The sequence below is a fragment of the Bicyclus anynana genome, chromosome 13, assembly GCF_947172395.1.
Source record: "Bicyclus anynana chromosome 13, ilBicAnyn1.1, whole genome shotgun sequence".
Taxonomy (NCBI): domain Eukaryota; kingdom Metazoa; phylum Arthropoda; class Insecta; order Lepidoptera; family Nymphalidae; genus Bicyclus; species Bicyclus anynana.
Window position 1 is genome coordinate 5,777,883 of NC_069095.1, and position 21,338 is coordinate 5,799,220.

General features: G+C 35.7%; 3 protein-coding genes and 1 long non-coding RNA gene across 10 annotated transcripts in view; 3 read left to right on the top strand and 1 right to left on the bottom strand.

The window, feature by feature from the left end:
- Positions 1–21,338, top strand: part of LOC112045941 (protein unc-13 homolog 4B) — a 72,369-nt gene that overhangs the window by 31,564 nt on the left and 19,467 nt on the right. For 4 of the 6 annotated variants that reach the window (XM_052884994.1, XM_052884996.1, XM_024082369.2 and 1 more), the window contains 2 exons: positions 3,516–3,783; positions 20,651–20,997. In XM_052884994.1, coding sequence (XP_052740954.1) covers positions 3,516–3,783; positions 20,651–20,997 — 615 coding nt within the window. Of the gene's footprint in view, positions 1–3,515; positions 3,784–17,632; positions 17,830–19,811; positions 19,944–20,650; positions 20,998–21,338 lie in introns of those variants that run through there. The other 2 variants (XM_024082378.2, XM_024082387.2) reach the window with 2 other exon arrangements.
- LOC112045971 (succinate semialdehyde dehydrogenase) lies at positions 138–2,788 on the top strand. Its single transcript, XM_024082398.2, has one exon. It carries the CDS (start codon positions 335–337, stop codon positions 1,850–1,852), a length of 1,518 nt encoding a protein of 505 aa, XP_023938166.2. The 5' UTR covers positions 138–334; the 3' UTR covers positions 1,853–2,788.
- LOC128198648 (uncharacterized) lies at positions 8,803–11,338 on the top strand. 2 transcript variants are annotated; one of them, XR_008251374.1, is made up of 5 exons: positions 8,803–8,817; positions 9,617–9,789; positions 10,242–10,377; positions 10,521–10,721; positions 10,801–11,338. XR_008251374.1 is itself a non-coding variant. In XM_052884997.1 (3 exons), the coding sequence occupies exons 1-3, from the start codon at positions 10,642–10,644 to the stop codon at positions 11,112–11,114; spliced, it is 342 nt and encodes a 113-aa protein (XP_052740957.1). In that variant the 5' UTR covers positions 10,559–10,641; the 3' UTR covers positions 11,115–11,338. The 2 variants fall into 2 exon arrangements, 1 of the variants encoding a protein (XP_052740957.1); XM_052884997.1 differs by lacking the exons at positions 8,803–8,817; positions 9,617–9,789; positions 10,242–10,377 and having other exon boundaries at positions 10,559–10,721; positions 10,801–11,005; positions 11,058–11,338.
- LOC128198649 (uncharacterized) lies at positions 11,545–14,572 on the bottom strand. The gene is made up of 2 exons (XR_008251375.1): positions 14,050–14,572; positions 11,545–12,686 (listed from the first exon to the last, which is right to left on the bottom strand). It is a non-coding gene; the product is annotated as an uncharacterized LOC128198649 (long non-coding RNA).

Genomic DNA, 21,338 nt, shown 5'->3' on the forward strand with positions numbered 1-21,338 from the left:
ATGGAAAGCTTGCTGCTTGTGCTTGCATGTGATTTTTTATGAAAAAAAAAAGATATTTTTCTTCTCTGTGGTTAACTGTCAAAGTCAGCTGTCGGCTATCAATGTCATGAGTTGTCATTGTCAGTGATGTCAAATCAAAATCAAATGTCATTTTACTTCCGTCGCACGGACACGATTAAATTATGTTTATTAAATAATTGGTTTATTTTGTAATATTATTGCCTACAGTTGATCTCTGTTCTTGAATTATATCTTATCAAGTGTCGACGTGTTATTCAAGCATATTTATCAGTCAAAGTGTGAAGAACTTGCTCTACAAACGTTCAATAAAGATATGTTTGTCCGTCAAGCCGGGCTGTTACGAAACCTGGGTACACTTCTACAGCTGAGACAAATGCATTTGTTGAAGAAAAATGCCTACATTAATGGAGAATGGGTGAGCGCGCAGAGTAATGCGGTATTTCCTGTGTTGAATCCGGCCGACGATGCGGTAATAGCAGAGATCCCCGATATGGACGCCGCCGATGCAAAGATAGCGGTCGACACAGCCGCCAATACCTTCCAGACTTGGAAAGATACTACTGCAAAAGAAAGGGCTAACATACTCCGAAGATGGTACGATTTGTGTGTAAAAAATTCGGATAACCTTGCAGAGATCATCACCGCTGAGGCCGGTAAACCCTTATCAGAATCCAAAAGCGAAATCGTATATGGAAGTTCGTTTTTAGAATGGTTCGCTGATACAGCTCGTCATATAAATGGTGAAGTGGTGCCGAGTCCATGGCCGAACAAAATGATCATGGTTACCCGTCAGCCTCTGGGTGTAGTGTCTGTTATAACACCCTGGAATTTTCCATTTGCAATGATCACTCGTAAAGTGGGGGCTTTGATGGCTGCTGGATGCACTTGTGTTATTAAGCCTTCAGAAGATACCCCTCTGACTGCTTTAGCTGCTGTCCAGCTTGCTGAGGAGGCTGGTGTGCCAAAAGGTGTTATTAATATTGTAACTTCGAGCAGAAAAAATGCACCCGCAGTGGGAAAAGTCATGTGTGAAGATCCAAGTGTAGGATGTATATCTTTTACTGGCTCCACTCATGTTGGTGTACTACTATATGGAATGGCAGCAAAAGGTGTGAAGAGAGTCTGCTTAGAGTTGGGTGGAAATGCCCCTTTTATTGTCTTCCCAAGTGCCGATATATCACATGCTGTTGACCAAGCAATGCTTGCTAAATTCAGAAACAACGGTCAGGCATGTATTGGAGCTAACAGGTTTTTAGTACACAAGGATGTATTTGATACATTTGTTCAGGCTTTTAAGGAGAAAATTTCTAAGAATTGTATTTTAGGCCCGGGCACTAAACAGGGTGTAACATGTGGGCCCTTAATTAATCTTGAACAGACTAAAAAGGTAACTGAATTAGTTGAGCAAGCCTTATCAAAGGGTGCTAAAGCATTAGTCGGTGGTAAGCCTGCAGCACAGCTCGGAACAAAGTTTTACGAATCAACGCTTCTTACAGAAGTTAAACCTGAGATGAGAATATATAAAGAAGAAATATTTGGGCCTATAGCTGTATGTTATAAGTTTGAAACTGAGCAGGAAGCTTTGCAGGTAGCAAATGATACTAGAAGTGGGCTTGCGTCCTATGTTTTCACCAAGGATCTTGGTCAGGCGTTTAGAATGTCTCGTCAGTTGAACTTTGGCATGGTAGCCATAAATGATGGTATACTGTCAGCTGCTGAACCTCCATTTGGTGGTATCAAAGAATCTGGTATAGGTCGGGAAGGTAGTAAGCATGGTGCCGAGGAGTATACAGATCTTAAGTATACATTATTTTCTGGCTTGGATAAGTGAACACACTAAATAAACTATATATTTGATTTAAGTAATAATTTAACCATGCCTGTAAGCAAAGTTATAGTAGGCAGATTTTAATAATTATTACATTTTAAAGTAAAGTCCTTTCTAATAAAATTCTAATTTGTCTGGTATGCAATACAGGATTGAAAAAGTATAATAGGTATGAATAGGTAGTCGAGATTTGACAATAATATACTTTATTTACTATGGATTTCAATGAAATCATTCCAGTCTTCCAATATATTGTGATGCTATATATAAAAAATGTTTAGATCTGTAGATTATTAAGAGCTTTGTAATTTTATTCAGCTATTACATATTTTTTAATGTATAATATGAAAACTGTTGCATTTTGTATACTAAGCTTTTATAGTGAATAAGTATAGCCCAGTGGATATGACGTCTGCCTTTGATTTCTGGTGGACTATTGGCCTAACACCTCTCATTCTGAGAGGAGACTCGAGCTCAGCAGTGAGCCAAATATGGGTTGATAACCAATAAGTAAACTGAAGCCTAGGGTGGCAGATTTTGGGGGGCAGCAAATTTGGGTAAAAAAAGCAAGGGTTAAGGTTAAGCAAAATATTCAATAGTTACTGATTAAGTAAAGGTTGCAATTTTATTGACAGTAAATATACTTGATAAAGTTTAATAAAGTAAAATTTGCAACTAGGCATCATCAAATTTCAGAGGTCAAAGAATGGCAAAAATTCAATACCCTACTGGGGGCAAATTTGTAAACTCACCACTGGTTACAATATTTTATTTTTAAAATAATTATTTATTATTGTACCTAGATTTATAATTAATATAATTTAACATATGATTAACATAAAATATATTTAACATATGATTAACATAAAATATATTTAATGTATGTACAATTGTTCACTAAGTAGGTAGCTATATAGCAATAAAGTCACATGTCACTTTTGTGTTTGTTTGATTTAAATTTTTTTACTTATGATATACATCTTTCACTATAAGTCTGCAACACGGTTGGGCCCGCCATAAATAACAAACTTTTAAATATCATGTAAGGAAAAAATCAGAAGTATCTTTCAGAGATGTTCATGCTCAAACAAATTTCAATTTATTGAATTTGGTTTAATATAAATAATATATTAACTTGAAATTTTTTATATGTATGGACCTAAACTAACTAGCGGACGTCGGCGTGGAAATCAATGTAAACTTTTAACTACTTTTTCACTACTTTAGGGGTTGAATTTTGAAAATTCTTGAATCACATTATTTTTCGTACTATTTTTAAAACTGCAAGTCTAAAAATGAAGGACTTTCCATACAAACTTTCAACCCCTATTTCACCCCCTTCTATTTTTATTTTAGGGTCAAAAAGTACCTAAGTTTTGCTCCAAGGCCCTATTTACCAATAAACCAAAATTCATCTTGATCGGTTCAACCGTTTAGCCGTGAAAGGGTAACAGGCAGGCTTACTTTCGCATTTATAATATTAGCATAATGCACATTTTTCTAAACATAGGTACCTATCTTTAAATCATTCTTTATTGATATGACAAGGTGTTTTCTGATAAACACTTGAGTTATTTATACAATGATAGATATCTAGTAGGTATATTCATAGGTTTATAACTTATTGTATAAATAGGTAATTATTTATTTCTTTTAATTGTTATAGAATTCAAGAAGTGGACGACAGTTTTTTCGAGAAGTTCGGATCAATACTAAAGCAAGTGTCACAAAAAGCCGCACTAGAAGAGTCAACGCCATTAGCTCCATTGAAAGAAGCAGAAGAACAGGATGGGGAACAGAAAGCCATTGACGCATCGGAAAGCCAAAGTGTCGCTCGAGATTCTGACAGTGGGAACGAAACATTACTTGACACTGACTCCGAACCTGAAGACCCTGAAAAAGTTGACTTTTACGTTGAAGCAGTGGGATGGAATGTGAGTACCTCGATCTATATTTTTATAGTTTAACTATAGCTTTAGTTAACAAAAGAATTGTCTCTCTAAGTTGAAAATCTCTTTAAATCTCACAGGAGATGCGTTCTGTCCTTTATTCGTTCATCCAAAGCTCCAGTAACGCTACTGCCCATTCAGGATCTTACAAGAAAGCTTACAAACAGTAAAGTAAACGCCTCCCGAGGCGCGGCCTTCTGGTAGAACAATCTTTATCGGAACTTACAGACAGACTCAGTGTTTTTTTGGTAACATCTATGGGTCGCATCTCAAGACGCATGAACGGAATATTTCTATGCTATAAGACTATATTACCTATCTGTCATAAAACACATTTTAATTTTTATTCATATGCAACTCAAAGTGGATAAACGTGGTGAGTTCTTATTAATCTCTTCCTCATTATTGCTATCATCATCACTTTATTCATCGTCGAAATTATCTCACAACGTCGACACAGATTAGAGAATAAGAATCTGTGCGTAGACAGAAGGAAAGAAATAAAATATGTAACTGTCTAGGTACCCATAGTTAATAGCACCCTCACACTGCTTCAATAATCTATATCAACCATAATCCTACTCATATAATGCTGGATTCCACGCGGCATCATACCGGATCACACTTGGTGGTAGATACCTAGCTTGAAATTGTAGATATGTACTCGTAGGTATCTTAGAAGATTATTCAAAGTCGGCCACCCGTTGTTTGACGATTGCTTGACCATTAGCTAAATTGATTGATCGGTCGAAGCAACGATGAGGCGTGTTGTAGTCAGTCTAGAATAAGTTTCTAAAGTTATTTCTGATCTCATTGTTATTGAAAACAATGCATCTTATAATAATATATCTGTACCTATGAAATTGGTATACCTACAATAGTTTGCAGTAGTAGAGTTTATAGAGTTAAGCTTGGACTTAAATGTTTACGACTGTAGAAATAGAAACGGATACCAGGAATTTTACGAGCATCGTTTCACTTTCATAATATGAACTAGACATTGAGTTAGGCTTATTTCAGGAATATAGGTCGCGGTTCATTTAAATTTACAAGATGTGTCGCCATAAGCGGTCGTTGTGTATCTAATATATTAAATCTTGGCTTGCTTCCAGTAACCATTTTTTAATATGGAGCCAATATCAATTAGTGTCATTGGTCTAATAGTCTGTAGGCTCAGATCTTTGCCTCTCTGATCCAGTGGTTAGTCCATGCGGTTTAGAATCACAAGTTTAAATCCTGCTACGGGCTTGAAATATCGAGCTTTCTTTTTATAATTTTTCAGTAAAAATTCTCAGCCCACAGCTGTGAAGTTGGTGGTGTTACTCCCTCGTACGTACCTCGGAGAGTACTTTAAGCGGTCAATCCCGGTCATCAAATATCTAATAGTAGTCGTTAAACAATTTATCATTATCCTCCTTATATCGCTAAAACCCATTCGTCCGTCACGTCCTATAACTATTAGGTATAAATAGGTAAAGTTTGTGAGGTTGTAGGGGCAATCTCTGGATCTACCGCACCGATTTTGAAAATTCTTTTACTAATAGAAAGCCACTTTATTTGTCAGTGTTATATGGGTTATATTTTCTCCCCGTATTTCCACGGGAACGGGAACTACTCGGCCGTCTGCTAGTTTTCTAATAAATATGAAGGTCTGGCCGTTGAAATAGGCTGATAAGTAATGATGTGAATGTGATACACACAAGTATAAACGTTTATATAAATTGGTCAGTGTCGGCGCACAATGCCCCGGTCATGGCAAGCCGCCAAATCTTTTATCTGCGGCATCCACGGTTTATTTAGTCAACTTCCACATCATACTTCGACCCAAGGTTGCCTTCAATGAAGTTGTTTGAAGATTGTGTAAAGTATGAAATTCATTGATGAATTTGATCGATTGGGCAAAAACTGGCGCAGTCGTGTTCTGCTTTTTAGCGTTTTCTAGCGCTAGGGTTACCAGATGATTTTAGAAGTTTCGGAAAGGACTTGTTCAATTGATCACTAATTACTAATAGGTATCAATAATTAAATGTCATCATTTATAGTCTACTTTATCGGGCCATTACAGGGCCAGGCCTCACACCTTATAAGAGAGGGGATGGTGCAGATAGTCAATATTAATTCATTTCAATTAGGCTTAGTTTACAAACACTGAAACGTCAGGTAATAATATTATAAGATAATGGTGATAATAATAACTTATTATAATTAAAGTTATGAGTTAAAGTTGGCGGGCGAGTCTTGAATGATAATGAAAGGGACCGAAGGCTTAACTTGGCTTAAGGCACGGGCTATAACATCACAGACTTCCCCACTCTATACTAAGAATTTTACTGAAAATGCCTTACAAAAAAGAAAAGCTCAATATTTCACGGGATTCGAAGCCAGGACCTTGTGATACGAAGCCACGTATAACTAACTAAGCTAACCACTGGACCGACGAGGCAATTATAATAAAGAAATATGTTGTGGGGTAGATTAATAGTAGAACAATATTTATACAATGACGGAATTTTCCAATTCTTTTTTCCATTTAGAAAAACATGATCAAGTGTCGGTATGATTGGAAAATTGTAGATTAAGAAATTGGCGCGACTTTAGCATTTTGTTATTATCAAGACTACCAGTAGGTATTTATACAGAATTATTTCCCTCTAGTAAGTTGTTTAGCACTAGATATAGGTTATCTAAGTGCTGCTAAGTAACTTACTGGAGGCAGTTCAATCAAAGTAGATAGGTACATATATTATCTAGATAACATTAGTCGGGTCTGGACTTCTTCATCTTGCATTACGTACGTAGGTTTATTTATGACTTAAATATTCAAAATACTCGTATCTATCACTATTGGCAGACCTGTTTCAGTATTACGTTAGTAATATTATGAAACATTACTATGACGTCATAATTATTTTGCGGATATGACAAAAATACTGAAAGGAATATAATAAGACCTATTGTAGGTCTCTACGTACCAAACTCTATATACATTTTGGCGAGAGATTTTGATAATAATTTATTGTAAAAAGAGAATATAAAAAGGATTTTTTTCGAGATTAAGAGAGAAAATGAGAAAGAAAGCTTAATAGACTTTTAAACTTTAATGAAATTTTAGTCTTGATAAAATGTTTTTGTTATTATTATGACTTTCTTACACGACCTTCGTTAGAATATACTCGTATGTATGTCTGCATCTCACAATAAAAGAGTCTCTCTAGGTGCTTACACTCTATTTTTATATCAAGAGTTGAATTGGGGCATGTGTTTTATTGTGTGGGACAGCCATGAATATACATAATTTCAGGACTTTCATAAAATAAAGGCGGTCTTATTACTAAAAATCTCCTCTAGAAAACCCGCAATGAATATTATGAATAACGCAACAATTATAGTTATGAAAAACATATTAAATTAACTAATGAGTAGTACTTAAAAAAGTAAACAACCGTACCTAATACACCTACCGTAAAGTGCGTATATGATGAACTAGCAGACTCCCGCGACTTCGTCCGCCCTTAGACCTCCATAATACGGCCCTCTCGCAAAATCCGTTCTTATCTGACCTTCTACTATCTCTAAACAACCTTCCTGCCAAATTTCATCTTTGAACGTCAAGCGGTTTTGAGATTTGAATGACCTTTCGCATTTACATTAAGACTAGCTGGCGCCGCGCAGTTTCACCCGCGTGGTTCCCGTTCCCGTAGGAATACAGGGATAATATATAGCCTATAGCCTTCCTCGATAAATGGGCTATCTAACACTGAAAGAATTTTTCAAATCGGACCAGTAGTTCCAGAGATTAGCGCGTTCAATCAAACAAACAAACAAACTCTACAGCTTTATTATATTAGTATAGATTATGGAATTCTACAGCAATCAACGTTACGAGAAATTATTAATATGCACAAACGAAGCTGCAGTTTACTTTTTTTTGTATTCTGCTTAAATCAGTATTCTATTGCAAACCGGTGGTTATTAGGACTAGTCTTAAAACATAATGATTGATGGTCACTCTACAATCAGATAAATGAGCTTCATGTAACACTGTAATATAGGCAGGCGTTTCCGCTAGGCAAGTGTAAACTGTTCAGTGTTTAACGCAAATAAAGCGCCATGCGCGTGCTCCGAAACTGTTGGAACCTTGGCTATGGTTACTAACTCACCCGGTCTATATTAAACAATACTGATTTGATGTTATATAACTGCAGTAATTTATATATCAGCGAGTCGCGAAGCTGAAGTGGCAATGTCTTAGAAACACATAGTTAGAAAAGCCGATGGACGTTCGGGTTCCAAGGTGTTGGTCGACCCCACACTAGATGGACCTAGGACATCTAATCTTGCAGGGAGCCATTGGATGCTGGCGGCTCGAGACCGTTGTGTTTGAAAGTCCATGCCAGAGGCAATATGTTTTGCAGCAGTCCTGATGATGCTGAAAGAGTATCTCCATAGTTACTCTACATTGAGAAAAATAAGCTACTTAAATGAGCTACTTAGGTACGCAAGGACATACTACTTACTGCGGGTGCAGCATACGTAAATATGCTTAGTATACTTAGTAAGGGTGAGGCCAAACGAGCGTAATTTCGATCGCAGAAATTCCCTTGTAGTCGGAACACAACTCATTTTGCGACGCCGTGAGGCAGGAACTGCAGGGTCATTATGTAACTCGGTGAACGCTTTAAAATCACAGTCACGACAACAAATGACAGCGATTTTTCGTTTTTGCGATCATGTAACACACATCTCCCACCGAAATGACGTCATCTTGGATCGTTCTCTGTCACGGTCACTTGTAGGGATTTATCCAAGTTATAACGCAGTTTTTACGTATCGATAGTCAGTTTAAGCGATTATGTAAGCATTATGATCATAGAACTGGGTGACACAGAAGTTGTCAAAGTCAATCGCTATAGAAACTAATACCGAGCAGTGTTTTAATAAAGTTTACTTGACGCCTGTGATTCAATAATTACAAATAAAAGTACTTTTAGGATTTTTTTGAATTTTGTACTATACCTTGTAAGTAAGGTATTAGTTTGTAAGTCAATAAAATCAGAATTAGAAAAGTTTTTCATGTAAAATATGACGAAAGTTGAGAATATATAGTAGGTACCTACCTACATACTTATTTCATAAAGCAGAATTACAGTTTTAGAGTTAGTTGAAGTGAATTTAATTAATTGTGTTATTTTTGTAGTGTTTACCGACATTGCCATGTACAATACAATGCATGTAGCATTTGTATTGTACGCGGAAACGGAACGAAAAAGATGTCTTTGTCGAGTTCATTGCAAAACTTTCGTGTCGCGATACCAGCAGGTTTTAGAAGAAATACAAAGTCTTCGAACAACTGCTGTTCGCAATGAATTAGAGATAAGTAAGTTATATGAATGAATGAAGGAATTTTCTTCATTCTCTGCGTTGAGCAAGTGACGTGGACTATGGGCCTAACCCCTCTCATTCTGAGAGGAGACTCGAGCTCAGCAGTGAGCCGAATATGGTATTTTTATATGGTGAGCTTTCATCATAGGATAAGTTGGTTTAAGATTTGGAGTAGGCTTATTCAGTACTAGCAGACACACCATAGTTTGACCGGTGTAGTTCCCGTTCCTGTGGGAATATGGGGTAGCACAGAGTAATACGGGCTATATTTTATATAGCCTATATTACTCTGTGCTGTAGCTTACCAATGGTGAAAGATTTTTTATAATCAGTCCAGTAGTATTTGTGTTAGATTGTAAGAAACAAATAATATTATCTAAAGATCGGTCACTGTCATCCTAAGAACCTAAATTAAACCATTGAATATTATTTACAGGTCTTGACAGCTTTAAACTTTTATGCCAATGGATCATACAAATGGCTTTGTGATGGCTAAGGCATCTTTTAGCAAATGCCTACATGAAGTCGCTGACGCTCCTGAATACCCCAGCTGTTTAAAAAAAATGTGTTAAGTTCCCTTTGCATTAAACACAAAATCATTATAAATAAGTAAGTATGAAACTAACTTATAGCACAGTATGAAACTAACATAACCTATTCATTATATTTTTAGTTTTTTTTTTCTAAGACTCAACTAATTTGTGTTCACTACCACACTGAATCTTTCATAGGTTGATTTTGCATAAAAACTTATGTGCAAAATGAGATTGATTATTGATTGAGATTAATAAATAATACACAGAGTGCTTATTCATATCACAGGATGTTACTGTAAATAGACATATACCCAGGTGCTTAATCTAGATTAACATCTACTTACAGATTTATGAAAAAATTTGGATTGCCCGGGTATTAGGGCGCATTGATTGCACCCATGTGACAATAGCTCGGCCTACAAGCCAAGAGCTACTAGGAGGCTAACAATTAGAATTGAATAAAAGCATGGTACCTCCTTTTATTTAAACATTAACTTATTTATATATTGTCAATTAATATTTCAGATATGTGATGCCAATCTAATAATAACATAGTGGATGCTCAATTTGGGGGTGCATCGTATGACTTGTACATATGGAACCAGTGCAATAAGACCACTTGAGGAAAACCTGCCCAATAGGGACCGCTGTTGGTTGTTAGGTAAGCTGTTGCTTAGGTATAACTGTCAGTTAATGAAACTACAGGATCCAAATATAAATTATATACTATAAATTATATATAACTGTTACTTTTATGTAGGCAAAATACATAATACATTGCAATACACACTTCAATTCTTTCAGGTGACCAATGTTTGCATGATGACCCTCATCTTGGGAGCTGCTCCTAGATCCCATGAAGATATGCACAACATTGCTGTGTCAGAAATACGGTGGAGCCTTGTAGTTGGGTGCATATTGTAAAATGTTTCCTCACTCCAAAACCATGAACTCTGGTTTCCTAAACCCTCAAGCTATGCAGCCGAAGGAGGAGACTTATCACAGGTCAGTATATTATATACCTACTTTATAAGAACTTGTTGGGCAGTACCATGTATACCTACATTATGATTTATTTTTCTAGGAGAATCACTAATAATTTTGAAGAAGTGAAGAGCTTAACAATGTTTCAACCAACACCTAAAGAAGCTTTCACTTGGCTGTTAGATCAAGGGCTGGATACAGAAAACAGTAATCCTTGTGATGGCAGTATTGTCCAAGGATTCCTCACTCAAAACCATGATAACAAGTTGCTAGAACCCTCAAGCTATGCAGACAAAGGACTGGATATATTTTTTCGTGACCAAGCCTTCTGTATAATTATTTATACTTAAACCATACAAAGCACTATCTAGCCCCAAAGTAGGCATACAGAGTAGCTTGTGTTGTGGGTACTAAGATAGTTGATATTATAATATTCATTTACATTTATATACTACCTATAAATACTTATATAATGTATAAATACACACACACTGGAAAAAACCCATGCTCTTCACACAAATATTTTCCAGGTGTGGGAATCGAACCCATGACCGTGGATGCAGGAGCACTACTTACTGCGCCACGCGTATGTGTTTTTATTTTGAAGCAAATTATTAAAGTTGATAATTCAAATTGTAGTCATGTTTTTAATTAATCTCTAATTAATTTTTAATTTACATTTTTGTTAAATATTTACCTATACTTCAGTCTATTTTTGTTAGAGGGGGTACCTATATGTGTAAGTAGGGTCGTTTCTTGATTAAATTAAACTAAAGAATGAAAGATATATATTATAACAAAATTTGTCAACAACAATATATCAAGTCTGAATAAAAAATACCAACACAAGTAAATATATTTTTTATTTTTAAGTAATAGATGTTACACAAATATAGAACTACCTGGCCCTACCTGCTTAACATTAAACAACATTGTTTTTAATCAAATCATTATTTATTTATTTCCTACAATGTGGTAGGTACATGTTTTGTTCTTAAAATTATTGAATTGTATAGATAAACAACTAATGTAGTATTCAATTTTTTCTTTTACAATTACTTAAATAATCATCATCATCATCATCATCATCATCATCATTATAAACACATATTCGGCTCACTGCTGAGCTCGAGTCTCCCCCAGTAAGAGGGGTTAGTGCCTACCCGCACTCGGGAGACCCCGCACTGGAAAGCGTGGTTGGTCGGTTGGTTGGATGTTCGCGGCTCAAGGTCGTTGTGCTTGGAGGTCCATGTAAGAGGCCTATGTCCAGCAGTGGACGTCTATCGGCTGATAAGGTAAGGGAAGGCCAATGCCTAACCCTTCTCATTCTGACAGGAGCCGAATATGGGCCAGCATATTTGGATTACATTGGCAGACATCACATATGCAGAGAATTAAGAGAATTCTCTGGTATGCAGGTTTCCTCACGATGTTTTCCTTCACTGTTTGAGACACGTGATATTTAGTTTCTTAAAATGCACACAACTGAAAAGTTGGAGGTGCGTGCCCCGGAACGGGTTCGAACCCACACCCTCCGGAATTGGAGGCAGAGGTCACATTCACTGGGCTATTAGGGATAATAATAATAGTTAAATAATATTTCCTCCTAATAATAGATAATAAAACATATTTTGATGTGCAATTTTACAATAAAATTTTTATCTAATACTATGTAATACTGAAATTAACCAAATGATAATAATCATATTCTTTATATACAGTGATGTCATAATTAACTATATTAAATTAAAATGAAATTATATTTGACAATTTTCTCTCATATGCAATACTGATAATAATCTTATAAAAAATCTGTTCATTAAATGTTTGTTTAATTCTTTCTTCATGAATCGTTCATAGAGATGAAGGATTCAGAATCACCAATTTTTTCAAGGTGTTTTGCACCTCAATGGTGACCAGCGACATGGAGACTTCCATAGTCAGTCCCTGGCACTCAAAGTTTAGAGCCCACATCTTCATGTTGATCTGAAATGTAGAAAATATTTTTTTATTACATGAACTACATAAGCTTCTTTTCAGACGAAGAATGTTTATGATCCTTTAGTTTCAGGTTAATGAATATTGTTATCATAAACAATACATTATTATGATAACAATATTCATTATATGTGATATTTAACAAATCAAAATGTGCAATATTTATTAAGCTGAACATGTACATAATAAAAGAAAATATAAAGTACAAATTATTATTTGAATTAGCAATTATTATCGTTAAGAATTACATACACTGGATTAGGTAATACTATTCATTCATTCATGATTAGACCAATAGTCCACCACTCTGACCCAAAGCGGATTAGCAGACTTCACATAAGCAGAGAATTAAGAGAATTATCTGGTATGCAGGTTTCCTCACGATGTTTTTCTTCACCATTTGATACATGTGATATTTAATATCTTAAAATGTACACAACTGAAAAGTTGGAGCTGCATGCCCCGGACTGGATACAAACCCACACCCTCTGGAATCTGAGGCAGAGGTTACATCCACTGGGCTATTGCTGTGCTTATGGACCTATATCCCTGGCAAACCCTCTAGTCTATACTCTGCAGCAACTGGGCTTTTATGGGATTAAACTGAGCTCTTTTGTTTTTTGATTTGCCTTATATTTTATCCAGTTTTGTAGGAGATACATATACTTGTAGGATTTAACTTAACTATATATTGTAATTGAAATTTGAATTAATTATTTTAAGTGGCTAGCCTCAATCATCATAAAAAAATTACTAATCAAGGTAGGATTTTATATTTAGCCTTAATCTAACTAAAACAAAAACCTACAAATACAAACAATTCTAATACATCTGCATAAAAAGACAAAGTTTGATTTTGATTATTCGTGTTGTACTTAATGCTTAGAACTTAAAGGTTACATGGTGCAGGTATAGTTGTGGTTTAAATAGGCTTCTTAATGCAATATGCTAGTCACAAAACCAAGTATTATGTTAAGCTTAAAATAGAAAATTATGAATTTCAATTGAATATAATTACTATCTGATGCTTGACGGTTCCACCTGCATAGTTCCCACTCCCTTGGGACTATAGGGATAAAATATAGCCTATTACACTCACAAGTTATGTGACTTTCTGTTGGTGAAAGAATTTTCAAAATCGGTTTAGTAGATAAAAAGATAAAAGATAAATATACTTTATTTGCACACCACAAAGACAAAAACAAGTGAAATAAAAAACAAATTAGGAAGAGATCAGCATACAAAAGGCGGCCTTATCGCTAAGATCCAGAGATTACCCCCTACAATATCAAAAATTTCCTCTCATCCTCTTTAAAATAATAATATAGAATATAGATATGTGATAACTTACACAACGCCACTGGCAGACGCGAACACGGAAGGTTTATTTAGTAGCCTGACTTTCCAAAGGCCCTCCAAAACAACCCATCGCCAAGTTTGGGTGGCACTCTGCAATCTCCAATTAGAGTTCCAATTGGCGATCATTGAGTTTCCCGGACATCTTTAGTTGCAAGCGATAAACTTTAATATACAAAACACTATAAAATATACTTTACATATTATCACAACGACCATTAAATTAATCATAGGCAGACGATAAAACTTTGAAGAACTTTCGTGTAGATAATGTTTTATGTAAAAGTGGCCGTTTACTTTGATAAATTAACTATTAACACTAATAAAAATGTATACGATAAAATGATTAATTAATTACTTCTATTGAAAACAAAAAACTAGCAGTAGCAAGTACTTTGATCCAACGAAACCAATTTTTTTATTAATATTTTAATACGGCTTTGTTTACCAACAAAGAAACTATGGCACTTCACTTCACCACAGACAAACAGCAAAATCAAGTATAATGCGTATATGTGCAAAAGTATGCCGCGCCCGTAGTAAGTAGTACCGGGAAAGGGTGTATTTTATTTAGTCGCATAATGTCGATAAAATTTTGCGCCTAGAACGATATCACTAGGCATTGTGGCTGTCTTTTGTCTTACATAATCGGAATTGCAAAAACACTCTAGTGTTCAATTTAGCTTTGCGTTACACAGTTAGAAGTGATACGTCGAGATACATAATCAGCCTGCTGGACTTTAGTATGAAACTGAATGCAGCAGAAATTACGCGATTGACAACTCACAAAATTACGCTCGTTTGGCCTCACCTTAATGGCGCAGCATACTGTGCCGTGTAGAAGCAATTCATAAGGAGCACAACATGGTGCCGGCGAAGAAGAAGTTTGTAGTTTTAGTATGAGGAACTTTTTCTTAGTGTAGTAGGATCCTTCATGTTAGATAAGTAGCACTGCCTCGTTGGTCAAGTTTTTAGCGTATGTGGCTTCCCAATTTGAGGTCCTGAGTTCGAGTAGGATCGATCGATGATATATTTGGCTTTACTTTTTACCCGACTGTTGTGTCAGAAGGTGGGTACGGTTTTTCGAGCACATTTATGTATGGTTTTTACTCCCGTGTTACTTGTCTATAACCGTACCGTTGTAATTTTCCTTACAATATAATAATTGTTATTCAAAATGTGTTATACATACATTTTTCTACGTATTTATGTATAAACCTATATCAAAATTCAAGGCTAAGTTGTATAAAAAGATGTAATTTAGTAATCTATCTCAATTAAAGCTAACTGCCTTCTTTTTGTAGTAGAAATCCCCCATGTACTATTAAAGCAATAAATCAACTCTATTCTTATTAAAGACCTATTGCTACACAGACTGTTGCACGAACAACGTGCTACATAGATAATTAGTGCAAAGAAAATGTAAACCAGAATTAATTAGATCTTATATGACCTGACAATTGAGAAATTGATCAAAATAATATCCTGATATAATAGAAGGCTCATGAATAACAACCCTCGGCTCACTGTTGAGCACGAGTCTCCTTTCAGAATGAGTGGGGTTAGGCTAATACTCCACCACACGGGTCCAATGTGGATTGGCAGACTTCACGTCGTAGAGAATTAAGAAAATTCTCAGTTATGCAGGTTTCCTCACGATGGTTTTCCTTCACCGATTGAAACACGTGATATTTAATTTCTTAAAATGCGCATACCTAACAGAACTGGGGGTGCATACCCCGGACCAGATTTGAACCTACGTCCTCGGGAATCGGAGGCACAGGTCATATCCACTGGGCTATCACGCTCTACGATTAATATATTATTAGAGAATTAATAATTATACACTGTGTATATTAAAGGTTATATATATATATATATATACACATATAAGATATACCTATAAGGTAGATGAACTTTTAAGAAGCGTGATACAAGGCCAAGAGTTACGATATTTATCTGCGAATTCATCCGAATTCAGATGTTAATGAAACGCTGTGAACAATGAGATGTGAACACTTCAAAAAAGTGTGAATATTGGGAAAACCGTGTATTTTTAAGAGGAAGCTGCGCTTTTGAAATATTAGCGAGGGCAACGATAATTATACTATTAGATATGGCTCATCATCATCATCATCATTATCAACCCATATTCGTTCGGCTCACTGCTTAGCGGGGTTAGGCCAATAGTCCACCACGCTGGCCCAATGCGGATTGGCAGACTTCATACACGCAGAGAATTAAGATAATTCCTCACGATGTTTTCCTTCACCGTTGGAGACACGTGAAAAGATGGAGGTTAATAATACCTAATTAGACAACAATAATTATAATAATACCTAAATGTTATCTATAATGTATTATATAAATAACTTTCGTTGTTAACTATGCGACTAAATAAAACTTAGACAATTGGACGCCTTTGTTCGCTCCAGTTTCGACGCGCTAGAGCCATATCTATTTAGCCCAGTGGATATGACCTCTGCTTCCGATTTCGGAGGGTGTGGGTTCGAATCCGGTCCGGGGCATCACCTCCAACTTTTCAGTTGTGTGCATTTTAAGAAATTCAATATAAACACTATGTATTCTTGAATATATAAAGGATTTATAACACAAAATTGTCCATGTGTGCGCTCAGTGGAGTAGTTGACTTTGGGACACTTTTTGAGGTCATTTTGTAGGCACATAACATATCTAGTAGTGTAAAATATCGTTTAGCGAGAGTTATAAACCGCAAGTACGATATCTGGTTTAGCCACGTTGAGCTTCAGTTGAGCTAAAAGCTCCTCAGCAGCTTTGAAATAGTCTATTAATTTTTTACGATACGCATTTTCAAGCAGGCTCATATTTTATTACCAGATATCCCAGGCCATCAATAAAACTTTTTCTAATGTACTGCTTTATGGGTTTCCCTCGTAATGGAATAGATACATAAATCTAATTTTCCATTAGCGAAACTATAGTGAATAAAGAGTCTTCGATGCTTCAACTAATGTATGATAACTTTTATTTAGTGGATGTTTTATGACTAAAATTAGCTGACGCGGCGCGGTTTCACCCTCGTGGTTCTCGTCCCCGTAGGAGTACGGGGATAATATATAGCCGTCCTAGATAAATAGGCTATCTAACACTGAAATATTTTTTCAAATCGGACCAGTAGTTTCTGAGATTAGCGCGTTGAATCAAACAAACACTTCAGCTTTGTATATTAGTATAGATATAGATTAATGCAGATAACCTGGGTATACAAAATTAGGTGCCCCATTTCAAAAATACCAAAGCCAATATCAATAAAATTACCCGAGTTATTAAAATTGAATTATTTTGTTTGTTTGTTGTGGTATGACAAATTCCATAATTATTATTAGTATTAATTAATTCTATTGTTATTTAATCATTTACGCATGTTGTTATTCTAAGTAGTCCTGGTTTCTACATTATTTGTTTCATGGATTTAAAAAAAATACCCGTCACATTTATTGTATGGTCGAGTTCACGTACGTCTTCAATAGCGCTTCGCGAAAATAGAATCTGGCAGCAGTTTGCTTTGATTCCTGAGTCCCGGCCGGACTTGCTCACGCAGGGACGTCTCGACTCATTCATACATTCTAAATGGACTGTTAGGTTTACGTAAAATGTGCTAAGTGTAGTTAAGTTAGTTAGATGTGTGAAGTGAGTGAACATGAATGGAATGGGCACTCTGCGGACCAAGTTCAGGGGTGTGAAGAAGGAGATGCTGGAACGGCAGACCAGCTTGCTCATCCAGTCCATGACAGTATGTTATCTACGTTATCAGATGTTATGATATGAGATTGTTAGGATGGATCATTGCTAAAATATTCCTTCAAAGTGACATTGTTGCAATAAGTCCAAGTTTTACTTTTTTTTTTTTTTTCAAGGTATTGTCTTCATTCTATAACCCGTATTAGAGTAACGTATCTAAGTTACATTATTCATATCATTGTCATTATCCCGACATTGTAAAGCAGATAATTTGCTAATGATTTTGTTTTTTTAACACTCCGTTAATTAATTGTCGTTATGTTTTTACAAAAATCGTATCCAAACTTTAATTCCTTTTTGTTTCAACATTATAATATGACGAAAGCTTCGTCTAACAGCTGACTCAGTCGGTTTTTTCTCAGCTTTTTTTGTCTCTGTAAGACATGCAAATGACTGTTGAGTTATAAATAAAATCTGCTCGAATTTAAGTAGGTAGCAGTGGCAAAAAGTCTCGTGTTTGTCTCGACGTGCATATTTTTTTTACCTTTTGAAATTTAGTAAACCTTCATTCATTAGGATGGTTTCTCTAGTCAAACGAGTATAAATTCTGTGTGTTGTTGTTTTTAAAGTAGTTACCTACTTTATAATCACCCTTTTCTACTTATTATTTTGGTAAATGACAAGATCTATATAATAAGCTTGATAGCCCAGTGGATATGACCTCTGCCTCCGATTCCGGAGCGCTAGGTTAGAATCCGGTCCGAGGCATGCACCTCCAACTTCTCTGTTGTGTGCATTTTAAGAAATTAAATATCACGTGTCTGAAACGGTGAAGGAAAAACATCGTGAGGAAACCTGCATACCAGAGAGTTTTCTTAATTCTCTACGTATGGTCAGCGTGGTGGACTATTATTCACGAATTCGGCTCATTGCAGAGCACGAATCTCCTCTCAGAATATGGGTCGATAATGATGATATATTTATCAAACTAGATAATCAAAAGTCAGATTTCCATATCCTCATAATTGTCCTACTATTTGGAAAATATTCAGATTTAAGTGTATTTTTTACGGGTATACAATAACGACACAATAGTTTTCAACCTTAGATTTTTCAAAATTTCCCGCCTATCTTAACTTAAGTAAACTATCTTAACTAAATCGATTTTGAAATTCTTTCCCCTATCGAAAGCTACATCATCAGCGAGTAACATAGGCTATACTTAATCTCCATACTCCCATAATAACGGATTTCCCGTTCTGGTGGGAGTATACGTGGGAGAAACCTGGGAGCCTCCGCTAATATCTAATAAGTAAAGCTAATTATGTGCGTATGAGTTTGCGTCCTACTTCTCAGTACTTCAGTATCAGTCACCAAACACAAACAAGGCTTTATTTGTAGCCGTCGATGTAGTAAACTAGAAACATCGGCTCTCAATCAGATCAATATCGTTCCCACGACGGCGCAGTAACCCCTCTATGATGCAAACACAACAAAGATAGTTCACCTGGCCTATTCACTAACTTTGGTGTGTTAAAAATCTAACATAATTCATATAAAAACAATAAGAAACGCATTTATAGTATTTTGTAAAGCTCATTGTTAAGAAAAGTCTTTATTATGAACCTATTAAAATAAATATCAAATCACAAATGTCAACTACATATTGTATGATATCCACCAGTAAGCACCGGATGACATTTTTAGATATAATCTCAATTTCGTATTTATGTCAACTAGCATACGTCTAAGATAGTGCATTAGCCTGCTGTGCAATGATAACCTAAGGACTTTATGATATCCAATAGTTGTCAATTTTGACATTTTTTACCTGTAATCTCAATTTTGTACTGTTAACAATAAATAAATAGTGAATACGAAATCAAGTGATTTAAGAATTACTAACAATATTTAGTTGGTAAATTTCCACTAACATACATCAAAGTTAGTGAATTGGCCCGTAGAACGCTTGTCTAACATGGCATTCTACAGTGGCAGCGAGTTTGCCAGTCCGCCTGGTTTGTTATGTTCGTATCTTAGTAACGGACCCCCGCGCGTAATCGGTCCATACATCGGGAACCCCCAGTGCCAGTAAAGTAACAACGTATATAACAACCTGTTTTGTGTGAACAGTTGATGAACTTGCGATATTACTACGACTCATCGGTATGTGTTCTTTCGGAGATGACTAATTTCTCTTGTTATGTAGATGATGACTTAATTTTCAGTCGTTAAGTAAAATGATTGTTACAGTTTATTTGTTTGGAATATTTCAGTTGCTAGAATTTTTCAAAATTTAGCTTATGATATGTAGGTTAATTTATCTATCAATAGTTCCTTTAAAAGCACTGCTTTCATTATAACGCTTTGATGTACAGAAACTGGGTCAATCGATGTTTACTTTTTTCGGAGAATATTTAAGTATAGTTACTATTACAGAAAGCTTCTAAATAACCCTTCATGTAGTTTACGTTGTATATTTTTGTACAGATTTATGTAGGTACTAGATAAATTACAAAAGGAGGTGGACGAAAATTGCCACAGTAATACCAAAATTTATATTGAAAGATACGAATATAAACAGTAGGGTTTTAAAATAATTAAGTTATTTTTTTTCTTAGTAAGTAGCTATTATGTGAGATGTTATGGTACTCACTACGCAATAAAAAAACACCCCCCCCCCCCCTCCCCCAGATAACGGCGCCAATAATTACAATTTATTTAGACAGGAAAACCCGAAGGTAAAAGTTTCATTGTGAACTTTTATTACCTGGGACAGGCAATGTATGGGCATTCTGTATCCATTCACGCCATCTTCTATGCCTTGAAATCAGCTTTATACTTTTTAAAATGTATACTTTTTTTAATTGCAGGTTGATGAATTATATTTGGAGATACTGTACGAGATATTACACAATGTCGGAGGACGTGACGTAGGCTGCGAGGTGGGGCAGCAGGCCATGCTCGGCTACGTGCAGGAAGCCTTCAAAATATCCAACGAGAAGCACACGCAACTCCTGACACAGGCTGAGGCGAAGGAACCACCTGAGCTAATGCTAAATGTGGAGATAATTGAAGGAAAGGATATTGTCCCAAAAGACCCCACCGGTTTAAGTGACCCTTTCGTCACAATATACGTTATGTCAAACACTGCTCACAGATATAACACGTCTGTAAAATCGGCAACACTAAATCCTACTTGGGAAGAGCATTTTTCATTGTAAGTACTGCCTTATATCTATTTTGTTCGTGTTCTTTACGTTTTGTAAGAATCCCGTTTGATTTATTTGTATTTTTAACCGACTTCAAAAAGGAGGAGGTTCTCAATTCGGCCGGTTTTTTTTTTTTTTTTTTTTTTTTTATGTATGTACACCGATTACTCAAAGACGCCTGGATCGATTTCAAAAATTCTTTTTTTGTTTGAAACGGTATAGTCCCCATTGGGTCCCATTGCCATCATGTCAAGATCTGATGATGGAATCCTGGAGAAATTGAGGGGAACTTTCAAAAATTATATGGGTGTCTAGTGTGTTCGTATACTTTTCCATTTAGTACTTTTAA